The sequence below is a fragment of the Nyctereutes procyonoides genome, unplaced genomic scaffold, assembly GCF_905146905.1.
Source record: "Nyctereutes procyonoides isolate TBG_1078 unplaced genomic scaffold, NYPRO_anot_genome, whole genome shotgun sequence".
NCBI lineage: Eukaryota > Metazoa > Chordata > Mammalia > Carnivora > Canidae > Nyctereutes > Nyctereutes procyonoides.
Window position 1 is genome coordinate 27,665,716 of NW_026575049.1, and position 27,969 is coordinate 27,693,684.

The 27,969-nt window shown below is 56.1% G+C and overlaps 1 protein-coding gene across 1 annotated transcript; it reads right to left on the reverse strand.

Moving 5' to 3' along the window:
• Positions 1–13: 13 nt before the first annotated feature.
• Positions 14–27,969, reverse strand: MICALL1 (MICAL like 1). The gene is made up of 16 exons (XM_055328561.1): positions 27,715–27,969; positions 23,905–23,953; positions 23,260–23,401; positions 17,816–17,904; positions 16,543–16,685; positions 14,341–14,786; positions 13,615–13,672; positions 12,321–12,700; positions 10,155–10,570; positions 7,766–7,900; positions 7,037–7,163; positions 6,809–6,899; positions 6,586–6,659; positions 3,609–3,723; positions 3,390–3,436; positions 14–1,918 (listed from the first exon to the last, which is right to left on the reverse strand). The coding sequence occupies exons 1-16, from the start codon at positions 27,858–27,860 to the stop codon at positions 1,797–1,799; spliced, it is 2,580 nt and encodes an 859-aa protein (XP_055184536.1). The 5' UTR covers positions 27,861–27,969; the 3' UTR covers positions 14–1,796.

Genomic DNA, 27,969 nt, shown 5'->3' on the forward strand with positions numbered 1-27,969 from the left:
CAGGCACACAATGTGGATTTCTAGCTTCTTTTGAAAAATGGAAAAGTGTGGCAACACTAGGCCCGCATCCCCACAGGCTACAGTTGACTTTAAGTAAGGAAGAACTTCCCCCTTTGGTTGGGGCATAGACACCCCAGTCCCCACTACCTGAGTCTCTAGACACCAAGACAGCCTGCCAGAGCCACCCTCAGGTTACACCCACCCTGGTCAGGTATGTGACCAGCCCAACCCCCGAAAGCCTTTGGAGTTGGTGACCAGCAACAGTCAACAGGCATGTTTGGGAGGAGACTGCCAGGGGCTGCGCAGCTGTAGGAGCTGCATCTCCCTGCAGAGGAAGGGTCCTGCCCACTAGCAAGCTCTGAAGGGCCAACGCCCTTGGCAGTGGACAGCCCTACGTGCCCCTCCCCGGGGACCAGAGATGCCCGGCCATGGGGCATGGTGGAGGCACGAAAGAAGGCCGACCTGGCTGAGGGCAAAGCGCCCCAGGCTCTGGGGCACTGGCAACTGAGGTTGTCTCCATTTATTGTTGGGGAGGAAAATCCTCACAAGTTAATACAGTGCGTACTTTCCCCAGAGGTGAGCTGAGGGAGGGGGCCCTAGAGCACCCCAGAGATAGCTTATAGCAACAGTGCTTTGACTGAGGGCTGCTGGACGCATTCCCTGGGGGAAAGGCAGTTGTCCCCATCGGCTCTTCCTCTCCCATGGCCATCACAGTGGGATGAGTGGCCATCAGTCCTTCGGGAGAACAAGTCGGGAGAGAATGGACAACAGTCAAGTGTGAGACGACAGACTGGTGACAACCACACACAGGACCGGGCCCGCTACCCCCCAGCCCTGGGGTGGTGGGAGAAAGTCAAGACTACAATGTGTTTAGGAACCAGGATTAGCACCTCTGTGAAGCACAGCTCCCTTGGCTGATGACCGGGCACTAGAACTGCCACTGGGCCTGTCTCCCAGAGGCCCTCTCCAGGGACTCGGCTCTAGGGTACCCCTGGCCACCAAGCATGGCCCCCAGCCCCAAGTCCTGGGAGGTGAGGTCTCCGAGGGAACAGGGGGAGATAACAGAAGCACCTCCTAGAACTTGGAGGGACAGAGGGAGAAGGGCTTTGTCCATTGGGCCCATTCATGTCTGAGGACACAGTGATAAGCTCAAACCTAATTAGACTTTCATAAATAGAGCTCCTAAGTGAGGAGAAACAGATTGAGGGCCACCTGCACTGGAAAGGAAGATGGGGGCTCAGAGCCAGAGCTGGGGCAGGAAGATGCCAGTGCAGCCAAGCCCTGCTTGCCAGCTGGCTAAGCCCTGGAGGCAGGAGACCCAGGCCAGAGATCCACCATGGGCCGACCATGTGGATGGAAGGACCTTCAGGTCACAACTCTGACAGCTAAGAATCCCATCCGGACACAGTACAGAAGGGAAGAGGGACCGAGGGGCTGCCTGTTACTGCAGGTGCTGGGGTGCGCCAGGCAGCTGTGCTCGGCCACTGCCACTCCCCAGACCTAGGACCCTGCTTGCTCCTCAGGTCAGTCCCAGCATCTGGAATCATCAGAACCAGACAAGGGCAGGGCGGAGCCACAGCTGCCTGTGGCACAGAGAAGAGGAAAGAAAACTCTTTGGCCCAGACTAGCCAGAGGGCCCCTGAGGAGGGAGAGGCTGTCACCCAGAGGCCCCCTCCCCTGACGTCGTTGTTCCCCAGGACTGATCCTGATGGGAAGCAGGGTGTCCTCCCCACAGAGCACAGCGCAGGGGCCGCATGCACCAGGACGGGTGAAAGTCCCACTGGCCACCCCGGCGGTTAGCTCTTGTCCCCCGGGGGCTTGCTCTTGGTATCCCGCTTGTGTGCTAGCAGCTTCAGCACCTTCATGGTCTTGAACTTCCCCTTCTTCCTGCCCTCGGGTTCAGCCTCCTTCTGGAACTCTGCAGAAGGGAAAGCGAAGTATGTTGGGACGGGACGGGCTGGGAGCAGCGATGAAGGCCCAGCTCTGCTCCTCCAGCCCATGTGGAGTCCTGGGCACATCACTTCACCTTAGCGAGCCCACCAGATGGGGACCGTGCCCCTGTCCCAGTGTTCTGGCAAGGATCCAGAAATAAACAAACGTGAAGGCAATCTGGAACTCTGAAGCCTAGCACGGGTTTATCATGAAAAGGTCCAGCTCTCCCCTAGGCTGGTGCGCTCAGCTCTGAGGGCTACAACACAAACACTCCCAGAGCTAGGGATCCCTGGGTGGCGCAGCAGTTTGGCGCCTGCCTTTGGCACAGGGCGCGATCCTGGAGACCCGGGATCGAATCCCACGTCGGGCTCCCGGTGCATGGAGCCTGCTTCTCCCTCTGCCTGTGTCTCTGCCTCTCTCTCCCTCTCTGTGTGACTATCGTAAGTAAGTAAGTAAGTAAGTAAGTAAGTAAGTAAGTAAATAAATAAATAAATAAATAAATAAATAAATGTAAAAAAAAAAAAAAAAAAAACCACTCCCAGAGCCAGAAGGACGTCAAAAATCATCTGCCTCACATCCTCAGTTTTATAGACGAGGAAGATGGGGGCCTTTGAAATGGACTAACACCAACTGAGCTCTCTGCAGGTGCTGGCCCCAGGCTAAGCACCTTCTGTGCTCTCCAAGCTGCAGGCAAGGAAGGTGAAGCCTGCAGGGCTGAAATGGCTGAAATCACTGGCTCCAAGTCACCCAGTTAGTAAGTTCCAGAGCTGGGACTGGAACCCAAGCAGCCTGACTAGAGTCCAGACCTAACCACAACGCCACAAAGTGAGTCACTGGTGGAACCAAGATTAAACCCAGGTCTCCTCTCAGGCCAGTGCTCTTTTAACTGTTTCAGGTACCATCTTATCTCTCTACAGGGACTATTATTGTTTGAGCCCACGAACCTCTCTCTTTTTTTTTAAGATGTATTTTTTTTTTAAAGATGTATTTATATTTGAGAGAGACTACACAGGTGCAAGTCCTCGAGTGGGGGAAGGACAGAGGGAGAGAATCCCCAAGTAGACTCCTTGCTGAGCACAGAGCCAGCCAGACACAGGGCTTAATGACCCTGAGATCACAACCAGAGCTGAAACCAAGAGTCAGAGCCCCCTAAGCACCCCTAGCCCATAAATTTCTCCAAGATCAGCCGCAGATATCAAGGAGGAACTCCGGGCTTCATGCAGCCACCCTGGGAAAGTGCTCTTTGCCCACTGCAGCCCTCACTGCAGCCCACCCTCTGAGTCCAGGCCACAAGCCTCCTGCTCTAGGCTGGCCTGCCTCGCCACACATGGCCCTCCCGGCAAGAGAGAGGCTAAGAGTTTGCACACATGATCCCTGTAGCGCCCGCTCTGACCCTCTGTTCAACCTGCCCCCTGCCCTCTGGTCTAGATGGACCAGAGCCCTGGAAGGGGCCTCACCTTTCCTCCTGATCATGGCTTCCAACATCTTGTCTTCCTCCTCTTCCCTGAAATGAGAAAGGGAAGCCGAGTGTCCTTCCAGCCTGAGCCCCTCCAAGTTGAGGGAGGGTGTGCTGGGATTGCTGGCAGTGAGGGCAGGGCTGGCCTGGCCTGCTCTGGGCCCCTCCTGCAGAGAATAACCCCCCACCCCGAGGGGGAGCCCCTCCCCAGCCCCGTCACCTCTGCCGGTCCTCATCCAGGCAGTTGACGATGGCGTTGCGCTGCTCGATAAGGGTCACGAGCTCCTGCATCAGCACCTTCTCTCGGCCCCGGTCCTCTTCTGTCCAGTCCTTTTCTGTCCGGGGAGAAAAGTTGGGGAACTGAATGGTGGGAAACCCTCCTGCCTTCCCAGGAAGCCAGGGCCTAAGTGCTGAAAAGTCGGGGAACTGAATGGTGGGAAACCCTCCTGCCTTCCCAGGAAGCCAGGACCTAAGTGCTGAGGTGGCTGTGACCACCCCCATGCTGGATCCTGTTAGGACAGGAAGGAGGGGCCTACCCAGTAGGGATTATAAGTTTTGGGGGGAAATGAAGATTGTTAAGGAAGAGACCAAGGGGGATCCCTGGGTGGCTCAGCGGTTTAGCGCCTGCCTTTGGCCCAGGGCGTGATCCTGGAGTCCTGGGATCGAGTCCTACATCGGGCTTCCTGCATGGAGCCTGCTTCTCCTTGTTCTTGTGTCTCTGCTTCTCTATCTCTATCTCTATCTCTCATGAATAAATAAAGTCTTTAAAAAAAAAAAAAAAGGAAGAGACCAAGGCTACTGGGCTGCCTACCAAAAAACCCTTGAGGCTCTGGGAGGGTGAGCACAACACATGCTCTGAGAACCGAGACCAGCTCTTGCCAAAGGGTCTCCTGCTTCTTTTTTTTTTTTTTTAAAGATTTTATTTATTTATTCATGAGAGACACAGAGAGAGAAGCAGAGACATAGGCAGAGGGAGAAGCAGGCTCCATGCAGGGAGCCCAACGTGGGACTCAATCCTGGGACTCCAGGATCATGCCCTGGGCCAAAGGCAAGCGCTTAACTGCTGAGCCAGCCAGGCGTCCCGGGTCTCCTGCTTCTGATCATTCATTCACTCAACGAATGTTCACTAGGTGGTTTCTGCGAGGAGGCAGGATTCAGGCTGGGCCTACTGAGAGCCTTCAAAGGTGGGCTGAACAGAGTGGGGCAGGGCTGGGGAGGCAACAGGAGACTCCAGGGGTCCTATGCAGTAGAAACAATGCAACCCAAGTGGCATATTGGGATCTTAATATAATGCCATGCAGGAGGACAGATTAGAGGGGACAGGACCCCTGGGGGTGGTGAGCCCAGCCAGGAGGTCCCTGTGGCATCATATACCTTCTGCCCCACCAGCCTCCTCTCGAGAACTCGAGCTACCCCACAGGACCACCCAGGAGGGCCCACCTGCCCCTTAGTTTCCCTCTCATCCAGCCCGCAGGTTCCCAGGGGAAGGATGCCCATACCTAGCCTTCCCTCTACAACATCTGCCACCACAGGCCTCCCTGTCTTGAAATAAACATCCTGAGGCCCCCCACCCCAGTCATGTTCCAATGTCCTTACACCTCACCTTGCCAATGCTCAGGAGCAGGTGGTTCAGCATAGTTCTGGGGACAGCATGGGAGTCACCATCCCAATTCAAATCCCTCTGCTACTTCCCAAATGTGGGGCCTGGGGAGGTCATGTCCCTAAACTACATGTGGGGAAACGGAGGCTCAGGGAAGCTAGGTCCTTGACCAGGGTCACACAGCAAGGACAGAGCCAGTATTTGAAGCTGAGTAGCCTGACGTCCCCAAGCTACAGCCCTTATGGTATTGTATGGGTCCCTAACCGACCTGGGGTCTTATAAATCAGTCTCACACTGCAAAAGCAACATCCAGGACAGGACGGCAAGCCCAGGACATGCTGCCATTGCATAGAAGCCTGGAGAAGCAACCCAATCAGCCCAGGGCCAGGCTGGCCACGGTGCACAGGACTGCACCCGCTCCAGCCACAGGGCGTCGCTGTGGCTCCCTCTGTGTGGGGCCGGGCCCCAGCCTCCAGGAGATATGAGAATGACTCATAGATGGCAGCAGAGTGGCTTCTAGACACTGGGTCTTACCCAGCCTCCCAAGTTCCCTAGTCAGTGGAGAGGCAGGGCCACTGTCCCAGCAGCAGGAGGGGCTGTGTGCACAGGGTCAAGCCAAGTCGGAGACAGGGATTAGCAGCCCAGCTCCACCACCAATGGGCAAGACTCAACCTCTGGTTTTCCATTTCCTCATCGGTGAAATGGGAACGAGAAGCCCACTGCCTGGGACATAGGAAGTGGTCAAGAGCCCTGGCTCCTGTGGTCTCAACTACATGTCAGAGCCACAGACCCCAACCCAACCACATATAACCATCAACCATCAGCCCCTCGAGGGGCACAGAGTGTTTCCACATCCACTCTTTCCTGTCCCAGGAACACCCTACAAGGTAGGTACCCTCATCTTGTCTTATACTTGAAGCCACTAAGACTCAGGGAGGCTAAGAAACCTGCTTAGCCTCCCTCCCCGCCCCATCCCCTGCCTCCAGCATGTTAGCGATGGAACACAGCACAACACAGGGCTATGTGACTCCACACCCAATCCCTCCTGCTGCCCCTCTGGCCATTCTGGGCCCATTGTGTCCCCCACCCCCAGAGTCCTTCTGGGCCACAGTGTGCAGGGGATCCTCCCACCTCCCCTCCCACCAAGGCTGTCACCACTCATGGCCATGAGCCCAAGAGTGCCTCTGGACAGGCATGTGCTGTCATCTACTCATCTGGGACAGCCCTGGGCCCTGGAGCCTGAAGGATCTCCCCAGCAGGCACCTGTCTATCCACAAGTTCCAGAAGAGGGAGCAGCCAAAATAGGCCAGTCTGCTCCTGTTCTGGGGCTCTCTGAAAGCCTATCATCCCTGATGCCAAATGAGCCCACACCGGCCATGCTGTCCCTTCTCCTGCCATCACTCGAGCCTATTTATCACCTATGACCCAGAGAGCACCTCCTGGCCCTCTCCTCCTCTGGCCCTGTTCCCAGAGGCTACTGTGTATCCCCATCAGGGCTCTGTCTACGGCCCAGCCTGGAGGGTAAGAACTGGGCCCACTTGGCAATGTCACCAGGCCCCTGGGCAGGTGCCAGAGGAGTACGTGTGGCTACACTCACCTGGCTTGTTGAGAAGGCACCGGAGCTCGTACTCTACATCTGCCTGGCGCTGCTCCAGGTTCTGCTGCTTGAAACTAGAGGGTGGGAAGAGGCAACTATGAACCCTGCCCCTCATGTGGCTGCCCTGCCCTGTGCTGCCAGTGATGCAGGAAGACAGGGAAGATTCTCCGTTCCAAACACTATGGATTCTGGGAAGGAGGGGACCGAGGGGGTGAGGACTCACACATAGATGAGCTCAGACTCCCGCCGCACCAGCAGATGTTTCTCATGGATGAGCTTGAACCAGTCCACCAACATGTCATCCTCACGGCCCTCTGGAAGCCAGATGCCTATTGAGGCCAGGCTGGCAGGACTCCTGGCCCTCAGCGGAGACACCAAGACTCATCCCCAGGGAGGGAGGCTCCCGCCACCCCTCAGTCCCACCCACCAGGCCCCACAGCAGTTCCCACACCATTCACTCCGCCGCGAAGCTTCTCTTCCAGCAGGACCCCGCGGTGTTCCAGGGCATCCAGCTGGCGCTCAATAGTGTCCATCTCTCCGTGGATGTCCTCCTCGGGGATGTACTGGTCAGCCTGGACCTGCCCGGCAATGCCCCAGTCACCCAAAGGACAGTCCACCCCTCCCACCTGCCATATCTCTAGCCAGCACTGGCCCCACAGGCCCAGGGCCTGGGCTCTGTCTCACACCCCAGTGTGGCCACAGGACTGTGAGGAAGGGTCACCGTGGACAGGGCCACAACCCTTCAATGCCCCTGGCTCTGGAACCAAAAGGCACCCTCCCCCCACCCCAGGGAGGCTCAACCTCCTGCCTCTCTGCCGCTGCAGAAACCATATCACAATGTTAAGAGGGTGACTGTAGTGGAGAGATAAACTTGAGAACACTCTGTTTAACTAGAAGTATATCATGTGAGTGCTTTGATCCTTGAACTATTATTAGTAACAAGTTAAATGCACCACCCGTTGTGCCTGCTTGGGAACAGCTGGTCTGCTTAAAATCTCCCTGGCTGCAAGTTAAACCTTCCAGTTGGGCCACCCAAATGCCCCTCTCCACATCCCCGAAGGCAGCTGCCCAGACAGCCCATCTTTTCAAGAGTCCCACGGGATGCCTGAGTCCCATGGCATGGGATGCCTGAGGCGGCCAAGGGAGGGGGCCCGAGTGGCCGGGAGCTGCCAACCAGTACCTTGCGCTTGATGAGCGGGAAGCCGTGTCCTGGGGCAGGTGGCCTGGCTGGCTTGGATCCCTTGGTGGCCTTCTTTGTGGTCGGGGATGCTGTGGGTGATGCCTTCCGGTTAAAAGGATTCTCCTTGCAGGAAGACTAAAGGCAGGGAGAATGGCAGAGGGTAAGTCTGGGGAAGGGGGCAGTAAGACCCGCCCTGGCAGCCTGACTACGTGGGACTGAGGCCTGGAGGCTGGGAGGAAGTGGCCCAGGCAGAGAGAGAAGCCCAGTCCCACTGGGGCATTCAACAAACACTTCCATTTGCAAGCACTTCCCACATACGGTTGCTGCACTGGATACCTTTATACTCTTGTTCTCTCCGCCTCTCTGCAAAACAGGTATTGTAATGCTCATTTTATCGCTGAGTACACTCAAGTGCAGGGAGCTTAACTGGCTCAGGTCATGCACTTCCCAAGGGCCCAAGCTAGGGCCAGGGCAGCCATCTAGCACCGGGGGCAACAGTCAGGACGTGGAGTTGAGGGCCAGATGGCTTCGCTTGTTCACTCAGGCCTCACAACCGTGCCTTTCTAGCAGGGACTCGGGCCCAGAGAGGGAAATGAAACTCCTTGCCCAGCGTCACCCAGCCAGGACATGTGCAAGCAGGAATCCTACCTTCCATCTGGAAGGAGGAAAAGAGTAGCTTCCTACCTCCCAGTCCAGGAAAGACCCCTACCCCTGCTGCACCCCCCTGCATGCACCCACAGCCCTGGGTTTGTCTGACCCTCTGCAGAGACCCCTGTCCCCCTGAGGCCAGCACAGCCAGAAGCCCCAGCACTGGGACAGGGCCTCGCCTGCCACGTAGGCAATGCCAGTGTCTTTCAACTGTTCTCCCTAGTGCATTGGACACAGAGGCATCATGATGGGCCCATGGAAAGCTCTCACTTGAGGCCTGTAGTGCTCCCAGGAACGTTTACCCAACTTTCTCCCCGCAGCCAAGGGAGACTGGAAGGAGCCTGCTCACCCCGCCCGCACCAGGCTGTGGAGAGATTCTTTCACGGGGGAAGTCGCCCTGGGATTTCTGAAGCAGGAAAAGTACTAGGGCTTGAGTCCAGGCATGGCAGAGTGACAGCATTTGATTCTCACAGAGCAGCACCCCAAGGGGCCCAGCTGGGTCAAACAGCCCAAGGCCCCCAAGTCTCCCAAGAGTTCCCAGCCTTTTGGCACAGGCTCAGCCAAACCAAACCGTCACACACGAAGATGTTTAAATGGAGCTGCCTGAAGGCAGGGGTGGGTTGTGGGGGTAGGGAGTGTCCAAAATTGACGTCAGGGATGCCTGGCTGGCTCAGCAGTTGAGTGTCTGGCCTCAGTTCAGGGTGTAATCCCGGGATCCTGGGATCGAGTCCTGTATCAGGCTCCCTGCATGGAGCCTACTTCTTCCTCTGCCTGTGTCTCTGCCTGTCTCTGTGTCTCTTGTGAATAAGTAAATAAATCTTAAAAAAAAAAAAAAGTTGACCTCATCCCCCACCTGCCACCACCAGGGAACCCTGAGCCTCCTCAGGGCAATCTGAGGCCTACAGAAGGGGTAAGGCCTTTGCAAGGTCACACAGCCGGTGGGTAGTAGAGCTGGACAGGAGGCTGCTGCCCAGGCCAGGGCAGATGAAGCGTCTGAAAGGTACACAGGTAGGAGCTGGGCCAATAGCTCAGCCCTCTCCCCAGACTTATCCTCTGTCAGGTCCATCAGGCCATGACCACAGCCTCCCCACCTGAGCCATCCTGCCACCCTCCACCTGGAACTGCGTGAACCTTGGGCCCTCAGACGGCTGCGGAGTGTGTGCAGGGGCGAACAATCAGAACCTGGTGCCCCAAAAGGACTGTGGCTACAAGAGAGGCGCCCTCAGGAACCAGATGCCCGGAGGAACGTGTTGACCCCTGCCAACCCCCAATTCCCAGCATGGGACTGAGAAACAGTTACACAAATAGTCACAAAGGTCACCTGGAGAACGAGCTCCCTGAGATGGGTGCCCCATGTCTCCTCTGCCCCCAAGAGGAGACGGAGTGCAAGGCGGGCCTGGGAGGAGGCCCCTGGCATAAACACAGCCTCATGAACAGGAAGGTGGAGAGAAGGATGTGGAGATGGATGGTGGCTGGGGGAGTGGGTCCTGGGTGGGCAGGTACATGGGCGAGGCAAGAAGACAGGTGCCCAGACGCATCACTATACGAAGGCGAATAGATGGATGGGAGGATGGACAGATGAACCTGTGCCACCATGGATGGAGTCGTGCACGGGCAGACGGACACAGCCACATCGGTAAAGAAGTCAGAGGCCAGCCCACCTGCACGTCCCTGTCCAGAGACCAGAACCCGCCCTTCCCACTAGACAGGACAGCAGCTCCTAGCAAGCGGGAGGACTCACCTTCACTTGGAGCTGCGGGGACGAGGTTCCAGGGGAAGGCGTGGGGCTCTTGTCTCCAACCAGTAAGAGAGGGGTGGGGGCAGCGCCGCCACAGGGCTTGGGGGGCTGGGGGCTGGGGCTGCCCCTTGAACCCGGGGCGAGGCCAGGGCCGGCCTGAGGTATCTGGTCTGCGCCGGGCTGCACCAGCTCCCCAGATGAGGACAGGGAGGAGTTGGCGGAGAGACTGGCAGAGGTCCCAGGAGTGCCGGGGGCGTGGACCGTGGGCTCCGAGGAGCTCTTGGGCACCGCCGAGGGTTCCAGAAGCTCCCCGGAGGGGGTCTGGTTGGAGCTCTCAGACGACAGGCTCTCCACACTGAGGGCCGGCGACGGGGTTGCGGAGGGTGGCTCCGAGTGTGACAGGCGTGAGGCATGCAGAGCTGGGCAAACAAACAAGCACGTGAGCACCACGCGAGGAGGCACAGCCTCACCTAACACCCTTCACTCACCACAGGGCAGCGGGTGGCCCTGGAACCCCGCATGCTTCCACATCAGCACAAGGCCAGGGCCCAGAGGCCAGCAAAAGCCCAGCAGGACCGAGGCCAGCAGCAGACCAATCTCTGCCCTCATCCCGCACGGGTTGACACATCCCCCGCAGGGCACATCTGTAGTCCGGGGCCCTCTGCCTCCACCTCCCCTCCCATGTCTGCTCTGACCCCAAGAGAGGCCCAGCGGGGAGGCGAGTCCGCCAGGGGAGGGAAAGGGAGGGAAGGGCCGACAGAGTCAAGGCCGGCCTCTCTCCCCGGCAGCCCTCGCAGTGGCCGGCCCTGGGCCGCTTCAGTCCTCGTGTGGGTGCTGGATACTATGCTTCGAAGTGTCACCAGCTGTGTTTTCCAGATGAGGCAGCGGATTCTGAGGGAAGGCACTTGCCAGGGAAGGGCTGGGGCTGACACAGCTGCGTGTGACCCGGTACTCAGTGTCCCCCAGCTGCCCGCCACCTGGAGCTAGAGGCTCCCAGGGTCCTGGCAGGGGCCGGAGTGGGAAGCCCAGGCCACCTGAGCACCTGCCCCCAGGCATCGCTCATGTGCCCTCAGCCTCCCTATCCGAGGGGCTCCCACTGAGGTCTTGGAGGGGGCCGTTCCCCAGTCACGATGGAAGGTGACCACGCCTGAGGCCTGAGAAACCCGCGAGATGGTGACAGACAAAAACTACAATGAGGGGCTCAGTCAGTCGAGCATCTGACCTTTGATTTCAGCTCAGGTCATGATCTCAGGGGTCATGAGTCTGCTTGAGATTCTCTCTCCTGCTCTCTCCACTCCTCCTCTCACCTCACTTTCTATCTCTCTCTCTCTGTCTCACTCTCTCAAATAGGTAAAATAATCTTAAAAAAGAAAAACAGGGACGTCTGAGTGGCTCAGTGGTTGAGTGTCTGCCTTTGGCTCACGTCACGATCCCGGGGTCCTGGGAATGAGTCCCATATCGGGCCCCCTGCATGGAGCCTGCTTCTCCTTCTGCCTATGTCTCTGCCTCTCTCTCTGTCTCTCATGAATAAATAAATACAAATAAAAAAAAAAAAAAGACAGATAGACAACAGCAACTACAATGAGCCTGGATGAGAGGGTGTGGCAGGCAGAGGAAGGCCCAGCGCCCAGAGACTGGCCTGCACTGCCATCTTCCAGATGGGGACACTGAACACAGATGCAGTGAAGGAGCTGCTCAAGGTCACACGCAGCCAGGTCAGAGCCCAAGGTGCCTGGTGATGGGAGGGGAGGAACGAGACGGGCAGGACTCAAGCTAACCCTGGCCACACGCTCTCCATGAGCTGGGGGTGCCCCTCCGTGGGGCACACCTTTAATCCTCACAACACCTTACCATGAGGCGGGTTACCGCGAGTTAGGAGTATAGAGTATGGAGCCTCGGGCCTCCAGCCTCCTGTCTATCAAATCCTGCCTCTACTGCTTAAGCGCTATGAGGCCTTTGGCAAATCACATACCCTCTCTGTGCCTGTTTCCTCACATCTGTGAGGTGATGCCCACCCCACCGATATACTCTGCAATTAGATGAGAGGACATGCGTGGCCCCTAGCCTGGCGGGGATCCCACTGCACCACACTCCCTTCCCCAGCCCAGCACCAACCCCAGCACCTGAGCCCAGAGTTCTGTCAGGAGAGCTCCCAGAGACGGCACTCACCCAGTGGGGATGCACTGGGTGCTCGGGGGGCAGGACGCTTCTTCGTCTTGGGGCTGCTGGTGGGGGTGATCCCATACCAGGGGTGCAGGGACTTGGGTGTGGATTCCACCGAGGGGACCAGGGCAGGGCCAGTGGCCAGGCTGGGTGCAGCTGGGGGCTCCTCTTCCTCCTCCTCCTCAAAGGGGTTGTAGGGCTTGGGCTCCAGGCCAGCTGGCACCTGGCTCTGCTGGCCCACCTCCTCCGTGCCTCCATTCTCCACCCGCCTGCTGTCCCGGCTCGGAGGTCCGGGGCTGCTGCTCGGGGGGAGGGGGGCTGGCTTCTTCTTTGGCTCTGCCTGCACCAGTGTGATCCATGGGGGGTCTTTCCTGGGGGCTGGCGTCCTGGAGGGAGGTGGGAAGAGGCAGAAACCACTGGGGGCAAGGGGGGCAGCATCGTCCTCCCTCTGGGCAGTTTTAAGTCCATTTCAAAGGGAATGGATGAGACCTGCACCCATCCTCCCCAGCCCAGCGGGGTCAGCCCGGGCCGAAGGCTGAAATAGACTGTTGTAGTCACACCCCTGGCTGGGCCCCTCAGGGCCAGGGACAGTGAACCTTCACATCACACAGCCTCTATGAGCCCAGCCCGGCAGAAGATGCACAGGGGCTCTCTGTGTGAGGCCAAGAAAGTCACCCAGCCCCTCTTGAAAGCCCAGTCACCCACCTATGACCAGGGACAACAATCTGCACTTCACGAGGGCATTCTAAGGAACCAGTGAGCAGAGCACCTTCCATACAGCAAATACTCATTGAGTGTTAACTACTATTGCAGCTGGGGCCCACTCTCCCCCTCACAGACCACACAGGGGGAGCACAGCTCCAAAGAAGAGCTAGAAATAGATGTCCTCATGCAGGACACAGAGTCCCAGGGCGGCAGGCCCGAGACGGGTACACAGCTGAGCTTTTCTCGGTCTTTATAGACTCAGCTGCCAATTCTCACAACAGTTCTGTGAGTGAGGCCTGGGTCTCCCCCGTCACAGAGCAGCAGAGGCATGGCAAAGTCAAGGGGCTCCAGAGTCACTGTCTCTACCAGGACCACCACCCACGGGAGTGGGGACCCCAGGGGAGCCTTGGGAAGGAGATGCGGGCACAGCGCTCACCTTCAGTGTCACCCACCCAAAATAAGCTTTGCGTGTCTTTGGGAGGGTCTGCTGGTGAGTCAACTGCCCACAGGAAGCCTTGCCTCCCAGACCCCAAGAGGACCCCCATTCCCAGCACCAGGGCCTCCAACGTGGGAAAGCCTCCCTGAGCCAGCATACCTTTCTGACAGCTTGGGTGTCCCTCTCGGCTTGGGGACAGGGGGTTCGTGCAGCCTTCCTAGATGAGAAAGGAGAATGAGACCAGCTTTCTTCATGGGCGGCCGTCGGCTGGGCAGCAGAGCCAGGTGCTGAGGAGCTAAGGAAGTATGCCCTCCCTTTCTACCTGGCAGATCCAGGACTCCAGGTGGGCATGGCAACCCTACCTACAACCTGGCACCTCCCAGCACTCCAGGAGATAAGCACCAAAGGTGACAGGTGAAGAATGGTCATAGGGGCCAGGCCAGGAAACCTGGAAACTCCATCTGCATTTCAGCCCCAAAGGGGGAACCCAAGTGTCCCTTGGACACTTCCCCAACATGGAAACACTGCCTCAACTCAGCCCCAGTGTCAATCCTCCTTGAAGCCTCCCCTGACCCCCAAGTGTCCTCCACAAAACCCACAATAACCTCTGCTATCCCTGACTTAACAGATTTCCACATTCTGTGGAAGCCCCTATGTCTGTGCTTGTCTCCATTGCCCCCCCAACACTGCCATGAGACTGACAGAGTAGCTCGAAGGCACAAATAGGTCTGAACAGATCTGTGTCCGGGGCCCAGCTCAGGCCTCCATGCGTGTGGAACCAAACAAGGCACAGAACATGAACCCCCGGATACTCACAGTGCACATGCACATGTAAACACCAGACACACCCCAGCCAGTGCCCAGCCGCACTGGGCCCTTGCTCACCATTTACTAGGCCACTGCCGCCACCCTGCTCTGCCAAGTTCTCGTGCTGCAGACTGGACCGGGGCCGGGGCGTGGGAGGTGTCGGGGCTGGGCTCTCAGGGGCCCTCCTTGGGGCAGGTGTGGGGCGGCCGGCCAGGGAGCCACCCAGCTCCTGTGGTTTGTTTGGAGGCCGGGGCTTGGTGGTGATCTGGGGCCGGGCCTCGGGACTGGCCTGGGACCCCTCTGCCTCAGCCCCTGCGGGTGCAGTACGGCCAGGGCCACCTCCGTCAACATCCTTGATTTCTTCTCCAAGTTGCTGCTGCTTTGGCTGCAGAGGGGGCCCGGGCCTGGTCCCTGACCGCCCACCCGGGCCCAGCCTGGCACAGTGCTCCGCACACACGAAGGTGCCTTCTTCAGGCCCACTTCTGTAAGCTCCAGGGAGCAGGGTGCTAGAGCACTGCCGACACCTGTCAGGGAGAAGGTGGGGTGGGGGCTTCAACTCAGCCCGGCACCCAGCCCAGGACACCGGCTCCCCCTCTCTCCTCCCATTGACCAGCCTGGACCCTGTGCCCTAGACTTCCCAGAGAAGGAAAATAGTAACTGTCAGAAGCACAGAACAGGGCAGCCCCAGTGGCGCAGTGGTTTAGCACTGCCTGCAGCCTGGGGCGTGATCCTGGAGACCCGGGATCGAGTCCCACATCAGGCTCCCTGCGTGGAGCCCGCTTCTCCCTCTGCCTGTGTCTCTGCCTCCGTCTCTCTCTCTCTGTCTCTCTCTGTGTGTCTCTATGAATAAATAAAATCTTTTTTCTAAAAAAAAAAAAAAAAAAAGCACAGAACAATAAAATCACATGAAATCAAGCAACATAAATTGTGAAACATGCCTTAAGTTTGTGCTGCAAGAGGAAGCAAAGGTTTGGCCCCCACACAGAGGTACCAGCCCGGGTAGGTCATGAGTGGCTCAGGAAATCAACTGAGTAGGTTTCAACCAAGCCAGGCTTTTGGGTTATATTTTTTATGAAACAGAATAAAATACAACAAATCAATGTATCACAGAATGTATCACACAATGTAACTATAAGAATATAGTTTTAGGAAACTATAATTCCAGTTGTGCATCTGTTTGTTCAGTTTTTTTTTTTAAGATTTTTTATTAATTTATGAGAGACAGAGAGAAAGAGAGAGGCAGAGACACAGGCAGAGGGAGAAGCAGGCTCCATGCAGGGAGCCCGACGTGGGACTCAATCCCGGGTCTCCAGGATCATGACCTGAGCCAAAGGCAGATGCTCAACCAGTGAGCCACCCAGGTGGCCCAGTTGTACATCTGTTTACATGGGGTTTTATTCAGGCATGTATTCACAACTGGTCGCAGGGTCAAATGTATTTTTTACCGGGGGGGGGGGGGATCATTGGAAAAAGTCTTTAAAATGCTGTTCTCCTGGCCAGATGTGAATGTGTTAGTATAATATTGCCCCTGCTTGAGACTTTTCCCTCATGACACCTGAGTTCTGCAGTCAGGCCCCTGGGATTCCAGGCCTGGCCACCACACACCCACACTCACACCCACAGACACAGACACACCCCCACACACACAGACACATGCTAACCCACACCCACAGAAACACAGACACCCACCCACAGACACAGACACCCACCCACAGACATACACTAACCCACGCCCATAGACACACATACACTCACAGATATACACAGACGCACACTCAAATACAGACACACAACTAACCCACATTCGAATGCGTGTTGGAACTTAGTCTCTGGCTTCCCCTATTTTCTTATTGCTTTTTTTGCAACATATAAAATGTTTTCATACATTTTCTAAGTTTTTTGTCTTTTCCTTGGCTCTGATTCCATTTTCTTTAAACTTAGCTTCCACTGGGAGCTACACACTGAAAGTGAGTTGTTATTGTAATTTTTTAAAAAATCCTTCCTTTTTTTCAAGGACTTCTATAGCAGCCCCTTCATGGTCATCAGGTAGTTAGCCTCAGGGAGCTCCGGAGGGGGAGGTCAAACCCCTGAGCTCCGAGGCTTTTCCTCTTACTAAGCCTCAGTTTGCTCATTGGAAAAATGGGGATAAGCAAGATGCTCCGCATGCAGGGCCCCGAGGTGTGCCTGTGATACTGAATCCATAGAAGCTCCCTTCCTTGGAAACGGGGTGCTGGAGGGGCTCACCACCACCACCACCCCCCCGCTCCTCTGGCTACTCACCGGAAGCAGTGCCGGTGGTACAGCTTGCCCTCGGCCAGGTAACGCTGGACCAGGTGCACATGCTGCTGGCAGGCTGCGCACGTGCTGCTGGGGGTCCGCTGGGTGCCCTGTTCCGATAAACTGCCCGAGGACAGCTCCTCGCCCTGCAGAGAACAAGGTGGGCAGAAGGGCGTGGGGCTGCAGTGGCCAACCACCCTGTTCTAGAACAGCCCCCTTCCCCGCAGATAGCCGCTGCCCTCAAGTGCACACGAGCTTCCCGATGGTAATGTACTTCACCGAAGCCCCAGAGGAGCAGAGGAAGAGAGACTGTAGCCCTTCTGTAGATGAGGAAACTGAAGCCCAGAGCGGCAGGGGGTGGGGGGAGACTTGCTCAAGGTCACTGAGTCAGAATTGAAACAAAAGTCCTGACTTCCAGTTTCTGGGGCCCTTGCTGCCAGGAAGACAGCTCCTGGCTGTATAACCCCCTCCCCTCGGCTACCCTTGACTCACTCCCATCCCTGCAGGCTGGCCCCGGGGCGGGTGACCATTGTCTTAGCCCACCTCACTGGCCTCCTCTGCCTCCCCTCCTCAAGCTGCAGCAGATTTGAATCCCAGTTTCTCCACTTGCAAACACTGACCCCGAGCAAGCTGCTCACATCTCTGGGCCATGGGCTCACCTGCCAGTGGAATCCTCTACCTCTTGCCTGTCTCAGCCCCCACCTCCCTGGGCACCCACACTGAGCCAGGCTCCCCATCCCTCAGGAGCTCATCTGGCCAAGACATGTGGGGAGCATGTGGGAACAGCCCTCTGCGCCCCATGAAGTGCTATCCAGGTATGAAGGGCTGGTGTCACTCCACTGAGCATCTCAGAGCCTGGGGGGGGCCTGACCTCAGACAAATGACCAAACCTCTCTGAGCCTCCATGTTCTCATCTGTGTATCAGCACAAACTATTGACCTCCCAGGGTTGGTGAGAGGACAAAATGGAATCATGCTAGAAAACAGCTCTGGGTCAACAGGAATCAAGGTGAGTATTTGCTACATTACATGTTAAATCCTGCCAGTGCCAGAATGGCAGAGTCAGTGTTACAGACTTGCTGACTGCCCCCTTCCCAGGCCTGGTATCTCCTGATCCTACCCCAAGCCCTGGAGAAAGAATGGACTGGAATCTGGCCCATTGCCGCCTCCACCACCCTGGTCTCAGTGGCTCTACTTCCAAGGCCAATGGATAAAGGACCAAGAATGAACATGGCAACAGTCCCCACTCAGCCCACTCACCCCAGGCATCTGCCTACCTGAGCCCTGTCTCCTGGTTCTGCTGGAGTAGATGCTTCGGATGGCGGGGAGGAGGGTGCCTGGGCCTTTCTAGGTGACGAGACACGAGCTGCCAAGAGACAGGAAAGAGACCCTGAGGAAGGTGGAGACCCTGGAGCCCAAGAGGCCTCCAACCTACAACTGGAGCTGCACAGCTATCACCTTTGGGCAGGTCACCCAACACAGGTGGAACAGGGCAGGCTCCCACTTCACACAGGTCAGGAGACCCCTTCTCTTCCAAGCCAAGTGCCAAGGTCAAGTTGCTTAGCCTCCCTGAGTAGGACAGTGATTCCAACCACATAGGGGCAGTGTAAACCCTAAGGCCACACAACAATCACCGAATTAGCAGTGCCCAGCATGAGACGGGACCAGGAGCTTCCTTCCCACCAGGGTAAGGGGATGGGAGGGAAGGAAAAGAGAGGAACCATGTGGTGCCAGCTGAAGACTCAGGAAAATGGGCTGGTGTGGCTGTACTCCCTCAGAGAAGAAACCTACCCACCCCAGCCCACCAGCCCCCTCTGAGACTCCACTCTTTTATTACTTCAGCAAATATTCACTGACCACCTACTCGGTACCCAGTGATTAAAATGAGAAAAATAAAAAAAATAAAAAAATAAAATAAATAAAATAAAAAAATAAAATGAGAAAACTAAGGAATGCCTGGGTGGCTCAGTGGTTGAGCATCCGCCTTCAGCTCAGGGCCTGATCTCAGGGTCCCAAGATGGAATCCTGCACGGGCTCCCCGCAGGGAGTCTGCTTCTCCCTCTGCCTGTGTCTCTGCCTCTCATGAATAAATAAAATAAATAAAAATTAAAAAAAAATAAAAATAAAAAATAAAATTCAGAAAACCACGTGCCCAAAAACATCAATTTTACTGTTTGGTAATTTTAAGAATAAAATCCAATTTCCTTATTGTTGTCTAAAATATCACTTATCAAACTAGATCACAATCCATTAACAGACCCTGAAATCAATTTAGTGGTTACAACCAACACATTTAAAAAGTAAAAGAGAAAATATCTTCATGCATCACATGTTGTTGTGTTGATCTTTTTTTTTTAAGATTTTATTTATTTATTCATGAGAGATACAGAGAGAGAGGCAGAGACATAGGCAGAGGGGAGAAACAGGTGGGGAGCCCAATGCAGGACTCGATCCCCAGGACCCCAGGATCACAACCTGGCCAAAGGCAGACACTCAACCACTGAGCCACCCAGGTGTCCCCAGGTTTTTTTGTTTTGTTGTTGTTTTTTGTTTTTAAGTAAGCACTACACCCAACATGGGGCTTGAACTCAGGACACCAAGAGCTGCATGCTCTACCTACTGAGCCAGCTGAGCACCCCTGCATGTATCACATGTTGTAAGGGGAAGAATCGTTTCCTGAAACTTGTTTCAGTTAACACATGTGTGCATGAACTGGGACTGTAATGGGAATGTGCATGATGAGTCATAGGCAGAAATTTTGGAAGTCTGCAGCCTAATCGAATACCACTCTCAACATCCCTCTGTCCTCATTCCCTCCTTCCTGCTCAGTCTCCTGAAGCACACAGGCCCCCCCCACCCCCCGCTGCCCCTGGCCTGGAATATTCCTTCCCAGATCTTCTAACAGTCTCCTTCTCGTCCTTGTTCAAGGTTTTGCTCAAATGTCACCTCCTCAGAAAGGTACTCCGTCACTACTCATCTAGCATAGCCACTTCATCCTCCCATGGCTTTTGATCCCATTATCTTGTTTGGCCCCCTTCATTGGACTCCCTTGAAATTATACTACCTCTTCATTTGTGCATTCTCTCTTTCCCTCCCATTCTCAGCTCTCTCCCCAGCACCTAGCACAGTTCCTGGCACACAGTAAGGGCTCAATAAATATTTGTTAAATCAATGAGTAAGCACCAGGTGCTGCGGCTACATCTAGACACAGCTGGTCTGCAGGGGAAGAGGGAGGAGTAATCCAAATATTATGACCAGAGTCTTATGTGTTCACCAGAGGGCAGGGGGTCACAAGAGCACCTGGGGTAAATCAGGGCAGGCTGCTCAGAGGAGGCAAAATGTGCAGATTAGGGGATGGGTAGGAAAGAATGTTGGAGGTGGAACAGAAAATGGAATTTGGGGCTGGAGGATCACCAGAAGGCAAGGCTGAGCACAAAAGGAATGTCATGTATTCGAAACACAAAAAAAATCAGACTACTACTGGGGCAATGAGCGGCTCAAGCTAAGTGGGGAGAGACCCTCAAGGGCCCCCTAAGAAGTTGGACTGGGGCACCTGGGTGGCTCGGTCAGTTGAGTGTCCTACTCCTCATTTCAGCTCAGGTATCGATCTCAGGGTCATGGGTTCAGGCCCCACGTTGGGCTCCACGCTGGGCATGGAGCCTACTTTAAAAAGAAGCTGGACTTTATCCAGAGGACATTCACCCCTGTCACCTGTGGTTGTCGATTTCACACAGCCGCTGGGCTTCCTTCACTCACGCTCTGGTTCCAGAGCACAGTGTGGCTCCTGGAGGGCCAGGGCCAGCTGTCATGCCCAGGGTCACTGCACGTAGAACACTCAGCACAGTGCTGTGTCTTAGCCAGGGCTAGGTTCCAGAGCCACCCAGGCCAGTGAAAGTCAAGTCTAGTCAAAATCACCCTTGCAATTCTTCTACTTGCCCAGAAAGTACAGTACAGGACAATCTGGGGAGTCTAACAGCCAGCTCTGCCTCCAGAGTGGGAACACATTGCTGTCATTTCCTTTGGTTGAGCAGCAGGTAGGATAAAAACATTCACATTCAGAGGCCAAGTTGTATGAAAAGCACAAACTGGGGATCCCTGGGTGGCGCAGCGGTTTGGCGCCTGCCTTTGGCCCAGGGCGCGATCCTGGAGACCCGGGATCGAATCCCATGTCGGGCTCCCGGTGCACGGAGCCTGCTTCTCCCTCTGCCTGTGTCTCTGCCTCTCTCTCTCTCTCTCTCTCTCTCTCTCTCTCTCTGTGACTATCATAAATAAATAAAAAAAAAATTTAATAAAAAAAAAAAAAAAGAAAAGCACAAACTGTATCTTTACCAGTAAGAACCCCCACAAGCCCAGGGGGTGCCCCTCCCAGGCACAGCGAAGGGAGCTGGGCCCACCAGGTCTGCCCTCACCCCGGGGGTGCACAGTAAGGACCCAGAAACAGAGCAGGCACTGCCAACAGAATAGAGAGCCCTTCCCCACCCCTCCCACCTCACAGGTCCCAGAAGGGTGGCCCCCCCGAAAAGAGCCTAAAAGAAAGAGATTAGCGTTTGGAGACAGGGAACTCTCTAGAAGGTAAGACTGAATTGCGAGCCTAGGTAAGCAAGCTAAACTCTAACCAATGAAATAAAGAAGTCATAATCATATTAACTTTGAGTCCTAAATAGGGCCAGACACAGGTTCACATTTCCTCACTTCTCACATCAACCCTAAGAGATGGGCACTATTCTTATTTGCATTGCAAAGGAGAAACTGAGGCAGACAGGTGACAGTGGTGGCCCATTGTCATCCAGATATTCTTTTTTTTTAAGGGTTTATTTATTCATGAGAGACACACACAGAGAGGCAGAGATACAGGCAGAGGGAGAAGCAGGCTCCCTGTGGGGACCCAGATGTGGGACTCGATCCCAGGACCCCGGGATCACGCCCTGAGCCAAAGGCAGATGCTCAACCACTGAGGCACCCAGGCACCTGCCATCCAGATATCCAATGGCAAAGAGAAAGTTCTAAACCCATGCTCTTAATTTCCACCCTACTGCCTCTCACCAAAGACTCAGTGATCGGGAAATACTTTCATTTTGATATCTACTAAAACACCCATAATGTTATTTGTTCAATTATAATATTGAGCTCTATCACTGGGGGGGAGGTGCAGATTATTTTAATTTTTATGCTCTTTGTAGACATCCATTTCTGTTAGGAAGCACACTGGGTTTGAGGAGAATAACTACCATGATTTCAAGTGCTTTGATGAAACCTCACATGCAAGGCCTTCTGGCCGTCTGCGATTTCATATTGTTGGAGCCTTCTCTGTATCCCTGGGGGTTGCAGCTTTCTATTATTTGCTGTGGCTGAACCAAGAAAGAAGGCATATGCAGATTTCTACAGAAATTATGATTCCATGAAAGATTTTGAGGAGATGAAGAAGGCTGCTATCTTTCAGAGTGCAAAGTGAATCTGGAATATAAAGACTGAGGAACTCCCATTGTAAGTCTAGTGGTGAGGAACTCCTGATCTTTAACTTTTATCTAGAAATGTCTTAATTTCTTTGTCATTTTTGAAGAATTTCTTTGGGTTGCGTTCCATTGAAGTTTATCACTGACTGTCTTGTGTTCCTGAGCTATGGAATATGAACACTGGGTTACGGAATAGGTTCTCTTGTTAATAAACAACTAAAAAATAAAAATAATTTTTATGCTCTTTGCTCCGTTCTAAATTTTTTTTCTTTTTTTTTTTCTTTTTTTAGGATTTTATGTATTTATTCATGAGAGACATGGAGAGAGAGAAACAGAGACACAGGCAGAGGGAGAAGCAGGCTCCATGCAGGTAGCCTGATCTGGGACTCGATCCCAGTACTCCAAGATCATGCACTGAGCCGAAGGCAGACGCTCAACCTCTGAGCCACCCAGGCATCCCTGTTCTAAATTTTTTACCCCGGACTTCCTAGAACACTTTTTCTTAATGAGACAAGTTGAAATTGTCCACAGGGAGAGCCAAGGCAAGAGGCGGGACCAAAATGGGACGGGGACAGGGACCAGGGACAGGGATGGGGGGTAGGGGTGCCAGGGTCCCAGCACAGGTGTCAGAACACCTGGATTCCTATCCAGCCATCCAGCTCTCCTGTTGTGTGACCTTGACCTCTTCGGTTCCCCCTCTGGGCCCATTTCTTCTCTGCAGGAGGAGAGGCCCAGCTGTCCCCAAGAGAGGTATCTGCAGGAGGATGCCCCAGGCAGGAGGCTCGGGAGCCACCTGGTGACCTGACTCAGTGTCAAGAAAGCACCCTGCAGCCCCCTCAACCCCCACCCCAGGTCCCCAGCCTCTCTGTTCTCAGACCCTGAAGGTCATTCCTGGGAAGGACGCTGCACCAGAGCTGCACAGAGGCACAGGGCCACTTGCTCGCTCTGGAGGGAAAGCCCCAGGGAAGTGTCTGCAAACAGGAAGTGAGGGAGGGGGTGAACTCACAGCCAGCCAATGAACTCGCCCTGCTTTGTCTCTCTACCTTTATTTTGTTTGGTGATTGGTCTAGGGTTTGTCACCTTGAGACTATGGGCCCAGCACGGTGCTGTCTTACTCAACACCTCTTTCAGCCATGGAAGGAATGGTCCCTCAAATAAATGATGCCCTGCTTCCCCACCCCACCCACCGCCCCGGGCTGGGGAGCTCAGAAAACAGGCCCCACCCCACCCCCAGGGCCAGCCTCCCTGAAGGGCTAGCCCCCTCTCACCTTGGCCAGGGCTGGCGAAGTGGTTGTAATACTGGGACACGTAGGTCATGATGCTGAGGCAGTCGGGGACACTCATGGAGACCATGTCATTGGGGTCCAGGAGAGCAGGGATCCCCAGCTCCTTCTCGGCCACTTCAAAGGCCTGGGGTGAGGGTAGGTGCAGGGGGTAGGGTGGGGGGGGGCAGGGGGCCAGAGTAGGGGATGCAAGGGTAGGAGTGGGGGATGGTGGGGGGGGGTAGAGGCAGGAGTAGGGAATGGGTGGGGGTGGGTGCAGGGGTGGGGAAGGTGTAGGGGTGGGTGCAAAAGCAGCCACAACAAGAAGAGGAGGAGGAGGAGGCAGGGTTAGTGGGTGCCCCTCAGCCTAGACCCAGCTTCCCTCAGTGGATGAAGGGCCCAGGACGATGGGCTCCACTCAGCTCCGGGCCCACATGATGAGCAGGAGAAGGGCGAGACTGGTGCTCCAGGCAAAAGTGGGCCAGAAGGAAGAAGGGGGTAGGGAGAGGCGCAGCCCAGGCCCCCCAGTGCAAAGCAGCTTCTCAGTCTAGGAGCCCCTCGCCTCAGCTCCTGCCCTGCAGAACCCCTGCCCGCCCCGTGTCCCCTCCACACCTCACAGCCTCTAAGGCCTCCATCTGTTTAGGGACTCACCAAACGATTATTCTCGAAGACATTGTCCTTGGAAAGCGAATCAAAATCTCTGCAAGAGGTAAAGGGGAGGAGGAGCATTGAGGAGGTGACTGGGGCAGGGTGTGTGGAAGGATTGGAGGTGACCTCATCCCAGCCAACATGGGCCCGCAGGGTTGGGGGAGAGGGTCTGTGGAGGGTCAAGGAAGAAACTGAGGCAACAAGCACGTGCTAACAGAGCCGGGTCAGCCAGGTGGGGCAGAGGATGAGCTCATCGTCCCCTGAGGCATCGAAGCAGAGGCTGGAAATCACTCTGAAGGGGTGGGGCTCAAGCCCAAGCTTTCAAGTTTAAGATCTCTTCTCTCCTTGTGCCAGAAAGCCCTGCCTGAGTCAGTGGCAACGAAAAAACAAGACCAGGACTCATGTTTGTAATGACGGGGACAGCCATGGATTGCTGGCGTCACGCGGGGCACTGTGCTGAGCTCCTGTCGGGAGCTTACTTTCATAGCAACTCTCCTGGCAGGTACTGACCCCGTTTTATGGATGAGGACACTGAGACCCAGACAGGGAAAGCCACCCGGCCCTGAGAGGCCACATTTCCAGATCTTCCACTGGATGTCACAAACCCAGAGGAGCCATACCTACTTGCTGAATCCCCAACCCAGCCCAGAGACGAATGTTTTTTAATGCGGCCAGGAAGAGAAGAACAGGTTTGAATCAGACTGGAAATCGTACGTGCTCCAGAGCTACTGACATTAAATGTCTCTGTCGCCCCCCGGCCCTGGGCCGCCCCTGGGGACACCCTCTCTTGGGGAAGTGGCACAGGGCCTCCCAGTTTGTAAGCTGGGACAGGTGAGAGGCAGCAGGGCCTGCCCTGGGGACCCTGGTGGGAGACAGCTGGCTGGCTGGCCGGCTCTATCCATCCCCTTCCTCCCCCTCAGTGCTCCAGGCTGCTGGAGTGGCTGAAACTCAGCCTTCTGGCTCGGCAGCCTCCTGGGTGCACCGGCCCCGAGCCTTGCCCTTCTATGGCTGAAAACTGCAGCCCTGCCTCGCCCACATGGTGGGCCCAGAGGCCGGAGCAGACGGCACCACCTCCCAAGTCAGGGTCCCGGGCTCTGCTCTTCCAGGCCTGGCTGTGCAACCTTGGGCAGGTGGGCCGTCTTCCTGACCTTCATTTTCTTCCTGACCTTCATCTGTAAGTTGGGGGAAGCTCCAGTACCCCCTCCCAGGTTGGTGGGGAGGGCTGGTTGAGTCTGGGCTTGGTGAGGGGCACGCCCCCCTCCTCCTGCCCCCAAACTTCTCCAGGCAGAGTCCAGATACGATGACGACCAGTGGGAGAGGCAGGAAAGGGTAGCCTGAGAACCCCAGAGGGAGGTGCCCCAAGGCTGGATGGACTAGGTCAGGGGAGCTGACTAAGTATGAACCTCAGCCATTTGCCACCTCTGGCCAGGCTGCTTCCTTTTCTCCCGCCCTTCCCCCCAAAAGCTGAGTCCCTAAGCCCTTTTGCTTTGCCACTGCCTAAGAGTGTGACCAAAAACAAGTTATCTAACATCTCTAAAGCTTGGCCTCCTGATCTGTGACATTGTGAACAGGTGAGGGGTCACCCCCAGCCCCAACAAAGGCTTGTTCAGAGACCAAATGAGACCAAAACAATTTGTCTTGGCAGCTAATTTCAGTCTCCCCAGCAGTGTTTCTAGAAGGCTGGGGTCACGTTTTGTTCACCCTGTGCTCCCAACACCCTCTGTAGTGCCTGATATTTAGTAAGTGCTCAACAAATGTTTATTGAATGAATAAATAAACAGTGTGAAGACTGTAAAGGCCCCAGAGATACTAGTTTCTCCTCCAGCTTCTTCCCCACCCCCATCTCTGTCCCAATTCAACATTTGGGCTTTGGTAACACAGATATTTAGTGAGAGTTTTCAAAAGCCCGGGAAGTTCTATTTGGCTCCAAGGGAGATGAAGTACACAAAAATGAAACCCACATGGTCTCTGTCCTCAAGGGAGCTTAAAGATGTCTGGATTGGTGAGGGGAGGCAAACAATGAACCAGGCCCCCCAGCATGGCAAATCCCACACCCTAGCGGAGGAAGGGCCACAGCTCCAAGAGCTTGAACGTCTTCTGATGATTCTTGCCCTCAGCCCCTACCCTACCCTTACTCTCATGAAGATCCTCCCTATGCCTCCTGTGGCAGCTGGGCCTCAGTTTTTCTTCTGTATAATGGGCCAGTAGCCAAGGCACTGGCTTGCTCCACAAATGAATGTCTATACATGATCCTGGATCTCTTCTCAGGAGGGGAGCTGCCCTCCCCTGCTTAAAACCCACGAAGCTCCACGTGGCTCCATCCACCCTCCTTAGCCAGCAAGGAGCCCTGGTGCTCCGGGCCAGCCGCATCTCCTGATCCTCCCTGCCATGTGCTAAGGGCCCCAGCAGTGCTCCCCTCTCAGGGCCTCTGCTCTGGTGGCCCCCTCCAGCCGCCAGAACGCCCTTCCCTCAGCAGGCACCTGGCTCCTGCTATCTCCATTACCACGCAGGGCCCAGCACAGAGTAGTAACTATAAATACTGTTGAAAGAACGACGAGTAACACACACTCATCACACCCCATAGTCTAATATAATAACTAATGTTAATTAAATGCTCGTTACCTCCTGTAATCCTCACAACAATTCTGTAACAGAGACCCTATCATCAACCCCACCGTTGACACCCAGGCTGTCACATGCCCCACAGCAGGCAGAAGCAGCCCACCTCAACGCCTTAGCTTCTGCAGCCACTTCCCCCCAAATCCTCCCCTCCACATCCCAACACAGGGCCCGACCTGGCACCCAGACATTGTACCACAAGGTACAGAGTAAACCAAATGCATCTGTACCAACGGATCCTTGAGGCCATCCTCTCCTCCCTTCTCGCCTCCACCAGGGCCCTCCCAGGGAACACAGGTCTGCAGCAGGACACCCCAAGTCTGCAGACCCTGCCAGGTCCGGGGAGCCTTGTTGGGGGCACTGTTGGCAAGAGAGGCCCTGAAGAACCAGGTCTCTGGGTCTCAAGTTGCAGATGAGACAGGAAGCGCAAGGAACCCTGTGCCTCAGCTTAATGTTCACTCAGCGTTTGATGAATGAGTGAATACATGGAGAGGCTCCAGGGCCCAACACACAGAGAGCTGAGATAGAAGCCCCAAGTCAACGGCTCTGGGGGTCTGAATAAGTTTTTCCATGAGAACCTCACTGGGCAGCTTGGTGGGGGGGGGGGGGGCAAGAAGGAGCCATCTCACACCCCGGGCAGCCCAGGCGGTGGCTGGTGTCAGGCAGACCTCAGGAGTCTTCACCCAGCCTCCCTGCCCCAGTGAGGACGGCAGGCCTGTGGGCACACACCTGGGAGGCAGATCTGCGTCCTACCTGGGGTGGGAGACGGGGTGTATATCATCCAACCACTACTGCCTGGGGAGCCAAGATGGCATGGGGGAAGGAGACAAGGGAGCAGGGCCCCCTCACGGGCCGACGGGCCTCACTGCGGCGCGGGGAGGGGCGCAGGGTCCCCAAGGAGGGCCAGGTGTCCCTTTGGCGGAAATCAGTGCCCTGTGGGCGCGGCCGGGGCCCGAGCCAGCGGGGAGGCGCAGGCTGCGGGGCCCCGGGGCGGGGCCTCGTGGGGGAGGGGCGCCGGGGACGAGCGCTCGGGACCCGCGAGCCGTTGGGGGCCCAGCGCCCGGGTCGGCGTCGCGGGCCCCGGGGGGCGGCGCCTGCCACCGCCCGGCTCCGCGTCACTGAGGGGGGCGGGGGACCCCGGCTCGGGCCCGCGCCCCCGCGCCCCCGCCCGCCCGCCCCATCCCGGGCACTCACAGCAGGTCGGGCCGGTGCCGGTGCAGGATGGCGCAGAAGGCCAGGCCGTCCCGGAAGGAGCTGCTCAGGTCGCGGACGTCCACGCCGCGGTAGCCCTCGCACTGGCGGCGGCACCAGGCCAGCAGCGCGCCCCGCGGCCCCGCCATGAGCCGCGCGGGGCTCGGGCCCGCCTCCGGGCGCCGCCGGGACCAGGCTTCAGCCCCCGGCCCGGCTCCGGCCGGCTTCCGGCGGCGGCTCCCGCGGCGGCTCCGCGGC

What these genes read in the sequence shown, in the direction of transcription:
- MICALL1 (XM_055328561.1), bottom strand. Translation starts at nt 27,860, where the DNA reads ATGGCGGGGCCGCGGGGCGCGCTGCTGGCCTGGTGCCGCCGCCAGTGC. An exon ending in CGGCAGTGGCCTAGTAAATG is followed by an intron (nt 13,673 to 14,340) that starts GTGAGCAAGGGC and finishes TTTCTCATCTAG; the next exon opens with GAAGGCTGCACGAACCCCCT. An exon ending in GTGCCTTCTCAACAAGCCAG is followed by an intron (nt 3,724 to 6,585) that starts GTGAGTGTAGCC and finishes CTCCCCGGACAG; the next exon opens with AAAAGGACTGGACAGAAGAG.